Source organism: Arachis ipaensis, chromosome B02 (assembly GCF_000816755.2).
Source record: "Arachis ipaensis cultivar K30076 chromosome B02, Araip1.1, whole genome shotgun sequence".
Classification (NCBI taxonomy): Eukaryota; Viridiplantae; Streptophyta; class Magnoliopsida; order Fabales; family Fabaceae; genus Arachis; species Arachis ipaensis.
The window spans coordinates 107,325,158-107,335,105 of NC_029786.2; the positions used below are offsets into that span (position 1 = coordinate 107,325,158).

The 9,948-nt window shown below is 32.1% G+C and overlaps 3 protein-coding genes and 2 non-coding genes across 6 annotated transcripts in view; 4 read left to right on the forward strand and 1 right to left on the reverse strand.

Annotated features, from left to right (window-relative positions):
• Window positions 686–3,912, forward strand: LOC107626377 (protein ORANGE-LIKE, chloroplastic). 2 transcript variants are annotated; one of them, XM_021116698.1, is made up of 8 exons: window positions 686–942; window positions 1,081–1,207; window positions 1,681–1,824; window positions 2,265–2,351; window positions 2,948–3,024; window positions 3,122–3,249; window positions 3,413–3,549; window positions 3,719–3,912. In XM_021116698.1, the coding sequence occupies exons 1-8, from the start codon at window positions 761–763 to the stop codon at window positions 3,794–3,796; spliced, it is 960 nt and encodes a 319-aa protein (XP_020972357.1). In that variant the 5' UTR covers window positions 686–760; the 3' UTR covers window positions 3,797–3,912. The 2 variants fall into 2 exon arrangements, with proteins under 2 accessions (XP_020972357.1, XP_016184735.1); XM_016329249.2 differs by having other exon boundaries at window positions 688–942; window positions 1,702–1,824.
• Window positions 4,374–4,453, forward strand: TRNAL-UAG. Its single transcript has one exon. It is a non-coding gene; the product is annotated as a tRNA-Leu (tRNA).
• Window positions 4,553–4,632, forward strand: TRNAL-UAG. Its single transcript has one exon. It is a non-coding gene; the product is annotated as a tRNA-Leu (tRNA).
• LOC107626379 (ubiquitin-60S ribosomal protein L40) lies at window positions 4,783–6,731 on the forward strand. The gene is made up of 5 exons (XM_016329251.2): window positions 4,783–4,988; window positions 5,148–5,234; window positions 5,760–5,862; window positions 6,320–6,386; window positions 6,504–6,731. The coding sequence occupies exons 1-5, from the start codon at window positions 4,886–4,888 to the stop codon at window positions 6,528–6,530; spliced, it is 387 nt and encodes a 128-aa protein (XP_016184737.1). The 5' UTR covers window positions 4,783–4,885; the 3' UTR covers window positions 6,531–6,731.
• LOC107628609 (beta-fructofuranosidase, insoluble isoenzyme 1) overlaps window positions 6,791–9,948 on the reverse strand; it is a 5,503-nt gene continuing 2,345 nt past the window's right edge. The window contains exons 2-7 of the mRNA XM_016331237.2: window positions 9,554–9,562; window positions 8,584–9,443; window positions 8,052–8,210; window positions 7,719–7,957; window positions 7,343–7,433; window positions 6,791–7,232 (exon numbers count right to left, since the gene is read on the reverse strand). Coding sequence (XP_016186723.2) covers window positions 7,053–7,232; window positions 7,343–7,433; window positions 7,719–7,957; window positions 8,052–8,210; window positions 8,584–9,443; window positions 9,554–9,562 — 1,538 coding nt within the window. The 3' untranslated portion in view covers window positions 6,791–7,052. The remainder of the gene's footprint in view (window positions 7,233–7,342; window positions 7,434–7,718; window positions 7,958–8,051; window positions 8,211–8,583; window positions 9,444–9,553; window positions 9,563–9,948) is intronic.

The window sequence follows — 9,948 nt, forward strand, 5'->3', positions numbered from 1 at the left end:
AGAATTGATTTATCCGATTTAATAACTAAAAATTTTGATTTGAAATAATACTCAACATCATATATACAAAGGTAACAAAAAATTGGACATTCTAGTTAACGGTGAATATGCATGTCCTGTAAAAAAAATAGGGTAAAATATATTTTTGCTTTTAAAGTTTGGCAAAAATTTCAAAAATACTTCTAAGTTTTATTTTGTTTCAATTTTATCCTAGAAGTTTTCGATTTGCATCAAACATATCCTAGACGGCTAAATTTTCTAAAAATTTAAGACCAATTTAACAACAATGTATGAAAATTATGCTTGATTTGCTTATATTGAAGGTTGTTCTTATAAAATTGTTATTGAATTGGTCTTAAATTTTTTAAAAAATTAGCTGTCAGGGGTATATTTGATGCAAATCAAAAATTTTTGGGACAAAATTGAAACAAAATAAAACTTAGGAGTATTTTTGAAACTTTTGTCAAATTTTAGGACAAAAAATATATTTATAAAAAACAGAAATGTTTGGTAACCAAAGAAAATCAACCAAAAACAACTATAACTTGCCTTATTTTGTTGCGATAATTAATTAATGCTAAATAAGGCAAGCTCTAGCTGGTTTTTTTGTCCACCTAACATTACCCATAAAAAAAATCTATCAACCTACAAGCTGGCACATTCGATGCACGTGTTGTCATGGTGACGTATAGCAACTTAACATGTTATGGATTGAACTTTCCATCACTTTCCATTCCATGAACTCATTCATCAAAAAACAATGACCATCTTCTCTCTTCAGTCTCAATTTCTTTCATGCAAGATTCCACAAATTCAATCACACTCTAAAGCTTCAATCTTCAGAGGAAACACCAACCAACAATTTACTCTGTCTGGATTTTCATTCTTGAAGCCAAGGATAACTCTCTGCTATTCTTCAAAAGATGGTGACAACACACCAAGGTTAACAATATTAATAACTGATTAACTCTATCTTTTTGTTCTTTTGGCTTTTGGGTGTCTCTAAACCCATTAAAAGTTTGAATTTTTGCTATTTGTTTGAATAAAAATTACATTTTTTTTTTCTTTTGTGTGGTGAAGTGAAAGCAGCAACTTTTGCATCATTGAGGGGCCAGAAACGGTTCAGGATTTTGTTCAGATGCAGCTTCAGGAAATTCAAGACAACATAAAGAGTAGGCGCAATAAAATCTTTCTTCTCATGGAAGAGGTATTAACTTTTATTTTAATGAAATAGTATTAGTAATACTTTGTGTTTCCATATCAGCATCACGGTGGTAATTGCTGCCATTATATAAAAAAAAGGGCAGTGTGCACTAAAAAAATCAACTACTAAATCAGCCACGGTATATTTTTGTATAAATGCAAATTGTTAGTTTAACTCATTTTCAATGTATATTTTGTATTTATATATTATGTACTCTATACGGATAGCTGATTTAGTTGCTGATTTTTGGTGTTCATGTAGCATGTTTGTTATATATATGTTTTTGTTTCCTGCAATTTTCACATTGAAGTGCACCTGCATTTTCGTACGAAGATGATAGCTGAGATATGGACAAACATCTAACGGTTCTTGGTTATCATCTTTGCATTAAGCTACTACTCTAACCATCTTCATATTTCATATCAGTAGTCACTTATATATCTTTGCTTCCAAAGAAGAGAATGATAGGAACATAGTTTGGAATTTTCATATGGCAGGTGAGAAGGTTGCGTGTGCAGCAGCGCCTGAAAAGTTTGAGAAAAGTTGTGAATGAGGAGGGAGAGGAAGAAACAAATGAAATGCCGGAAATTCCATCATCAATTCCATTCCTTCCTCATGTGGTAAGTGTTGGTTTAGTTAATTCTCTTCAACTCTATTATGAATTATGCTGAAATATAGTGCTGTTATTTATACCCCTTAATCACTAACTAATGGACCTAATTGTAACTAATGAGCCTAAACTAACTAATAATGAGCTTAAGGTCATAGCATATGAAAAACTTTGTTTTGATTAGGATATAGTTATTGAATGAATCATCCTTCAATGGATTAGTGGTGTATGAAGAGAAACATATTGCAGAGGAACACCAATTCAAAGTAACAAAGAATCCTTTGTTTTACAAATCAAATCAAACCATTTTGTTTCGATTCACTTCAAATAAAATCTATCCATATACTTTTTTTTTCTGAACATTCGAAGCACATCCTTATGAGAATGAAACAAAGCTAAAGCATTTGACATTATTTTCTAATCTTCTAACTGTTTTTCCTTTTGAAGTAGACTCCCAAGACTCTGAAGAAGCTCTATACAACAAGCATATCATTCATGTCTGGAATAATTGTATTTGGCGGGCTTATTGCGCCAACGGTATTGTTTCTATTCATATATTTTATGATAGCAGAGAATCAAACTTTACTGTTACATAATTTCAATGTTAATCATCCTTGTATCCTTCTTATTCTCCCTGTTTATTTTCTTATTCAATAACATGTTCTAAAAGCTTGTAGAACATTCTTCTGTTGTGACAATTTGAAATTTTGGGGGCTAGGCTGGTTTCGAAGTTATGCTTAGATTAGATATGTTGATAGCAGCTTAAGGTACATTCTTTATTAGAGCAAATGATTAATGATTAATGATAGCAGCTTGTAGAACATTCTTCTGTTGTTGCTTTTGGTACTTTTCATTCCTAAGCACACCAATAACTTGTTTTGTTTCTCTTCTATCCATCATTTTGAATTTGATACATCGTTTGATCGACATATCTAGAAGCAATATTGCAAATGGCATTAAAAAGCACCGGATTACCTTATTCAAATGGTTTTAGTCACTTTGATAGTGATTTAAGTTAAAGTGTTTTATTCTGCCATCAAATTTATGGTTTTGGATACAAAAGAAGTATATAAGTTGATCTCATCTGTTATATACATGCATTCAAATATTGAAAGCATTTAAATTAACGGCAGCTTGAGCTAAAATTAGGCATTGGTGGAACCTCATATGAAGATTTCATAAGAAGCATGCATTTGCCTTTGCAACTAAGGTACATTGTTTAACTTTTTTGACTTGCACTCGTTACTAATTCGATGAGTATCTGGTTTCTCCATCAAATATTTGATCACACTTTCTTGTGAATCCAGTCAGGTTGATCCGATTGTGGCATCGTTTTCGGGCGGGGCAGTAGGCGTGATTTCGGTGCTGATGTTAATTGAGGCTAGTAATGTTGAGCAGCAAGAGAAAAAAAGGTGCAAGTATTGCCATGGAACCGGTATGTTTCCTTTTCTTTTAACATGTTCATTCTCTTTGAGACTCTCAAATCATGCAGTTTTTAGAGATGTTGAATTGAAAAAACTCAACTCTTAAACTTTAATAGTTGACTAAAAACTTTAATGATCTTGCTTGTTAAACTTTTATGGGAATTACTTGGACAGGATACTTGGCTTGTGCTCGGTGTTCGGCAAGTGGTGTGTGCTTGAACATTGATCCTATTTCGGTGTCTAGTACATCGACGAAACCTCTGCAAGTTCCGACAACCAAAAGGTGTGGAAACTGCTCCGGTGCCGGAAAGGTACATGTGTCATATATTCCAATCTGCTTCATTTGTTCATAGAATACTTTGAACTCTTATGTGAAATAGATTTTGTGTCCAAATAAACTATAATGTGAACTAATAAATTAGCTTTTTAAATGTAATTATTGTTGGTATTTTGTAACTAATAATCAATAATGTGTTGTAGGTTATGTGTCCAACATGCCTTTGCACTGGGATGATGATGGCAAGTGAACATGATCTGAGAATAGACCCATTTGACTAACTCTAAACTTTGATTTCCAGAACTTGTAATTTTGCTACATTCTCTAAACTTATATGTGTGATAATTATATTTTGCAAGGAAAGTTAATCATAGCTCCATTTCATTAATTTGTAGGGTTAAAATCTTTGTCAAGTTCTATTCTCTTTCCTAGTTTCACTTTAATCTAAGGTTTCGACACATGTATTTTGTCAAATTAGCTTTCATATTGATCTAAAATATTTTACATGGCAATTTTCATTGAGAAACAGAGAAAGTAAATGAAACCGTCGTGTTAAGTTATTGTTTAATTTTGATATTTTTTGGAATTTAATTTTAATGCACCACCAGTATAAAACGTGCATCTAATTACGTAACGCTTACATCAGCAAAAATAACTATCTTTCAGATTGATCGCGTAAATGATCATCTAAAAGAAATGATGTAATTATACAACTGTGCAAAATGTGACGTTTATACTATTAGTACATTAAAATTAAACTTTATTTTTCGAATCAAACTTGAGAATAATTTTACAAAAATTTGCACTTCCCTGAGTTTAATGTTATCATAAAACTTGTATTTATTCACCGTTATACAAGACAGTTTGGCCGAGTGGTCTAAGGCGCCAGATTTAGGCTCTGGTCCGAAAGGGCGTGGGTTCAAATCCCACAGCTGTCAATGTTTTCGTTTTTATTTTTTTCTATTATTGGGCCTCTACAATATGACGCCCAAATCTTATTTTTTTCAATGACATAAGCCCAATTAGTCATCATGAAAGACAGTTTGGCCGAGTGGTCTAAGGCGCCAGATTTAGGCTCTGGTCCGAAAGGGCGTGGGTTCAAATCCCACAGCTGTCAATCTTTTCCTTTTTCGTTTTTTATTATTGGGCCTCTAATAATATGAGGCCCAAATCCTATCTCCTTCAACGAATAAGCCCAATAAGTCGAGCTATCTTTAGATCTTATTCTCTATACCAAATCCAAGCCCACTAAGCCCAATATAAACCTCGCCCAAATGAACAAAAAGAAAGAGAAACCCTAGAATTCAAAATCATATATAGAGAGAACTCAAATTTTCCCAGCGCCGAAGAAGAAGAAGAAGAAGAAGAAGATGCAGATATTCGTGAAAACCTTAACTGGGAAAACCATCACTCTCGAGGTAGAGAGCAGTGACACCATCGACAATGTCAAGACCAAAATCCAAGACAAGGAAGGTATTAATTAAATTATTTTTATTGCTTATTTATTTTTTTGCTATCAATTGGGAAAAGCTTTGGACTTTGAATTGAATTTAGGGTTTCGGCTCAATTTCACTTTCTTTTTTGGATATAAAAAGAAAAAAATATTGAATTTTGGGATCTGAATTTGAGCAGGAATCCCACCTGATCAGCAGCGTCTGATATTTGCTGGGAAGCAGCTTGAAGATGGAAGGACCTTAGCTGATTACAACATTCAAAAGGGTAACTTCAATTTTTTTTAATCTAATTTTTTTCCCTCTTCATTTCTCTTCCAATTATGAATACTTATCATAGCTACTTAGTATATAAAAATCCCATGTATTATTAATTGAATTCCAAGTTACATAATTAGATTATAGTATTATACTATGTTATGCTATCCAAGCTTATGTTAGCTTACTCTTATAAACGGTAGAATGATAGTTTTTTTGTTGGAATAATACCTTAAATCATTCCCCCAAGGAAATTTTAGTTGAACATTTTTAATTCTCAACAAATTTTAATCACCATATCAGTGCCTAACCTTTTGTTTTGTTCAACAAATCAATCCTAATGTCAAATTTTGTCTAAAAAGTTAGACAAATGAATCACCTTCGTTATTTTATAAAGACATAACAGTCCCTATGAATTTTTAAAACTCTCATATAAACAAACAATCTAATGAAATAAAAAGTTTAAGAACTGATGTAGAGTATTACTCATTTTTTTGTGACCTTGTGAAACTTTTATTGTTGTGGTTTGTCTCAGAATCTACTCTGCATCTTGTGCTGAGGCTCCGCGGTGGTATCATTGAGCCTTCTTTGATGGCTTTGGCTCGCAAGTACAATCAAGACAAGATGATTTGCCGCAAGTAATGCTTTTCTAATCTAACCTGCAATTGTTTGTCTTCTTTTTTTGTTTTTGGCATTTGAGGGTTCCGAATGTTTTCTATTTGGAATTTCACTTTCTTATTGTTTATCATAGGTTGTATATATACCTTAGTAGACATTAATTTCAACTAAAGTTGTGTTTATCAAATTAATTTTCTGTGTATATGAATAATGAGCTCTTAGTAGACAATCTTCAACAGTAAAATTTTATTTCTCAATGTCTGCATTAGCATATGGCTTGATATCTTGCTTTTATTTGTTTGAACACTATTTACTTTGTCTTGAAGAGGAACCTTTTTTCCATAAATGTTCTGTAGTTTACAAATGGAGTCTTATTAATTCGTTTAGTTTACTAATAAGGGTGAATTTTACAGATTGCAAGTTTTGTGTTTTGTCATTTCCTTTATTCACCGAGTTTCAAAATTTTCGTTTTTTTAGATGCTATGCTCGTCTTCATCCAAGGGCCGTAAACTGCCGCAAAAAGAAGTGTGGCCATAGTAATCAGGTAATATTGATATCCGATCCATCCATTTGTAAGATATAAATTCTAACCTTGATATGGTTTGTGTTTTGTTGTTAAACCACAAAATCTTGAAACATTGTCTTCTTTTTTTCTTTGCAGTTGAGGCCAAAGAAGAAGATCAAGTAAATTATGTCTGTTCTTGTTTGTCTTCTTCAGTGTTGTGCAACTCCTACAAGTTTTCATTTTACAATTGATTTCATCCCCTTTTTGGTATTAATGGGTTTCAAATTGTTTTGGACTTGTTTTGTAGCATTCAACTATACATACTTTTACTTATGATGGCATTATGATTTCTACCATTTTTAAATCTTAAGTCTTGCTTATTAACATTCTCTTGTTAATGACAATTTCAATTTGCGATCATGAAAAAAAAATCACAACAATGATTAATCCAAACATAAATGTCTCATAGAATATAATTGCTCATGTAGAATATATATTAATTATTAAACTAGTCCTAAATTACAAATTTCAGTTAAAAACTTAGTATATCAATTAAGCATCAAATGCAGGTAGCACCACCATGCATGAATATAAGGCTAAAAAGTTTACACCTTCACTTATAGAATAAGATAAGGAATAATATTATTTACTATCTCAATAATAATTTATTCAATTCAATTTATTTATATTGATTTATAGCTAAGTTCAGTTTATATGAGCAGATCTCATGCTCCATGCTTTCAAGCTCTTCACTGTGATCTTCTCAGTACCATTGTTGAACACAAACAAGTGAGCATGATTATCCACTGCTAGGGTTGGATAAACCCTAGACAATATGTTTGTTCTTCCTCCGGCTCCAAAACTTTCCACGACAGAATGATCAATCTGTCATTAAAAAAAAAGAAAAGAAAAATCAAGTGTTAGTAATTACTATGGAAGAAAAAAAAATTCATGAATGGGATAGATACAAAATGAGGGATTGTAGTTTCACATACCAAACTCCTTAGAGAAAGTTTCTTATTGGCTAAATTCACATCTACAAATCCAGCAAATGATGGCTTGTACAGTTCATTAGCCAAAGAGGAACTGTTAAGAAATGCACATATTAGAAGTCATGCAAAAATAATTTTAAGACTTCAGAGTAATAAAAAATTTGTTAGAAATTAGTGTGTCTAATTTTAAATTCGTTAAGAACTAATTTGAGTGTTTCTTCATAATTTTCAATAATAATATAAGTTAAACATTTTGAGCAGATTTACTAATAAAATGACTTAAAAATCTATAGTTATTAACACATGATTTTGCTTAATGTTTTAAAAACAATGCAAAAGTGGAAGTTATGTCCTCTAATTTGCTTAGTGAAAGACAGACCTTGATGCATCAGAGCACATGAGAATGACATGCTTATTTGGAGCTTTGAAAATCCTAAAGAACACAGGAGTGAACTCTTCCAATCTTTTTGAAGCCAATGTTAGAAGGCCAAATGGTCCAACCCCACCTTGAATCTTTGAACCCTTTTGGGCACAAAGATCTTGTGCATTCACCCACCTAGGATCAAATGGCTCTGCTTTGTTCAAACTTGAGAATGAGAATGTTACTTCCACATCAGCCTACAATAATATATAAGCATAGATTACAAAATATTATATGTGTAATTATTATTATTATAATAATGTTAAGGTTTTAATTAACAAAGAAATTGACCTGAGCAGCAGTAATCCCTTTCACTTCAAAATAATCTCCCTTTTGAAGTATTTGATTGCTTGTCTGAACTTCTTTTTTCCTAAGATTGTTTAACTCTTCCACAGGCCATTGTACTAACTGTCTTCCACTAGGATCAAGCCACACACTTCTTGGAATCCCCTGGAAAATTTAATATAGATAGATGGAAAATAAGTAAAACTTTATAAAAACAGAAGTGCTTAGTTATTCTTGCATGAATTTAGATAAATAAAATGTGTGTTAAAAAATGTTCTCTTGTTAGAGAAATGATAAAATAAAATAATTTCATATATGTAACTTATAATCATAGATTATTTTTTTTTGTTTAAAAAGTAACATGTAGCTAAGAAAGAAGATATATAAGCTAATTTTAAAATTATTTTTTTCCCTTATATTTTAAAAAACTTAAATTCTAAATTCTTCAAAAATTAGAGTTAAAAAAATAATTTTACATATTCAAAATGAAATCATATAATAATAATTTAAATTTGATTGCATGTAATTAATAAACTACCTGAATTCCTGCCCATCCTTTTTTAACATCATCTTCTGTAGAATCTGATTCATTTGCCCAACCCCATATGATCCTTCTATTTTTTCTAGGATCAAAAAATGATTTAGAAGCATAAAAATTGCCATAATCATATCTAAGGCCACCCCAACCATCCTCTGAGGTGTTATCCGGAATATACTTATCCTTCTTCCATAAATATGTTCCAACCGTGTAATAATCATACCTTGTTACATCAAGGCTATTTTTGAGAACATGTTTAACACTATTCCCAACTATGGATGTGTCTAACCCTTTTTTGGATCTTAATGAAACCGGGTAAAGATCCGGGCATTCCCACATACCCGTATTTGGCGCCGAATGGATCGGGTGTTTGGCCCGAACCCAATTCACAAAATCCTTACTATTATATAAATATGCTTCCCCTCTATGTTTTTTCTTTGCACCAACTAGCATCTTCCAATGTCCATCTATCCACCAGGCCGTGGTCGGGTCGCGAAACGCGCTCCCGTTCACGCCCTGTTCTATGATCGCGATCGGGTTGTAATCGTCCGGTTTGACCCATTTTCTAAGAAATGGGTCGGATGCATTGGCGGGTACGGCGTAACATTGTACTTCATTACTCCTCTCATCAATAACACCGGTGTAGAGGATTATGGGCCCTCGACCCGGGACAATTGTGGCCGACCCGGACCAAACTCCGTATCGGTCAAATGGTTTGTCCGGGTAGAGGGCGGGTTCAAGTACTTTCCAATTAATAAGATCCGTTGATACTGAGTGGCCCCACACAATGTTACCCCAAACAGAACCTTTTGGATTGTATTGATAGAATAGATGGTAGAGTCCTTTGTAGTACATAGGTGCTATGTTGTGAAATTACATGCATCATACAAATAATAAAAAAAAAAAATAATTAGATGTATGGTTAATGAAATTAATAGGAAAAACAAACATGAAAAGAAGGACTACTCACCATTAGGATCTGGTTTGTTGTGATTGATTATTGATCATTGCATGCGTAGATATAATAAAACACAATGAATAATGCATTAGAAATCAAAGAAAATTATTAGTTAGCAAAATGATGAATAAAAATGTAATTGGTTATTATGAAAGTAAAAAGATGAGCAAACTAAAATATGTGTAGTAGCTAGTATCCAAATTATATATGATTATAATTTAGGAAGAGTTTTAAGTGTACCGAAAACACCGGTATTCCAGTTGTTTTAACCGTTGATCTGAATTATAAAAAATATATATAATATATATTAATTAAAATTAATGGTTAAAATAACTGGAACACCGGTGTTTTCGGTACACTTAAAATTTTTCCTATAATTTATAAACAATATATATAATAGTAGTATT

What these genes read in the sequence shown, in the direction of transcription:
- LOC107626377 (XM_021116698.1), top strand. Translation starts at nt 761, where the DNA reads ATGACCATCTTCTCTCTTCAGTCTCAATTTCTTTCATGCAAGATTCCA. An exon ending in TCTTTCTTCTCATGGAAGAG is followed by an intron (nt 1,208 to 1,680) that starts GTATTAACTTTT and finishes ATAGGAACATAG; the next exon opens with TTTGGAATTTTCATATGGCA. An exon ending in TTCCATTCCTTCCTCATGTG is followed by an intron (nt 1,825 to 2,264) that starts GTAAGTGTTGGT and finishes CTTTTGAAGTAG; the next exon opens with ACTCCCAAGACTCTGAAGAA.
- LOC107626379 (XM_016329251.2), top strand. Translation starts at nt 4,886, where the DNA reads ATGCAGATATTCGTGAAAACCTTAACTGGGAAAACCATCACTCTCGAG. An exon ending in CAAAATCCAAGACAAGGAAG is followed by an intron (nt 4,989 to 5,147) that starts GTATTAATTAAA and finishes GAATTTGAGCAG; the next exon opens with GAATCCCACCTGATCAGCAG. An exon ending in GACAAGATGATTTGCCGCAA is followed by an intron (nt 5,863 to 6,319) that starts GTAATGCTTTTC and finishes TCGTTTTTTTAG; the next exon opens with ATGCTATGCTCGTCTTCATC.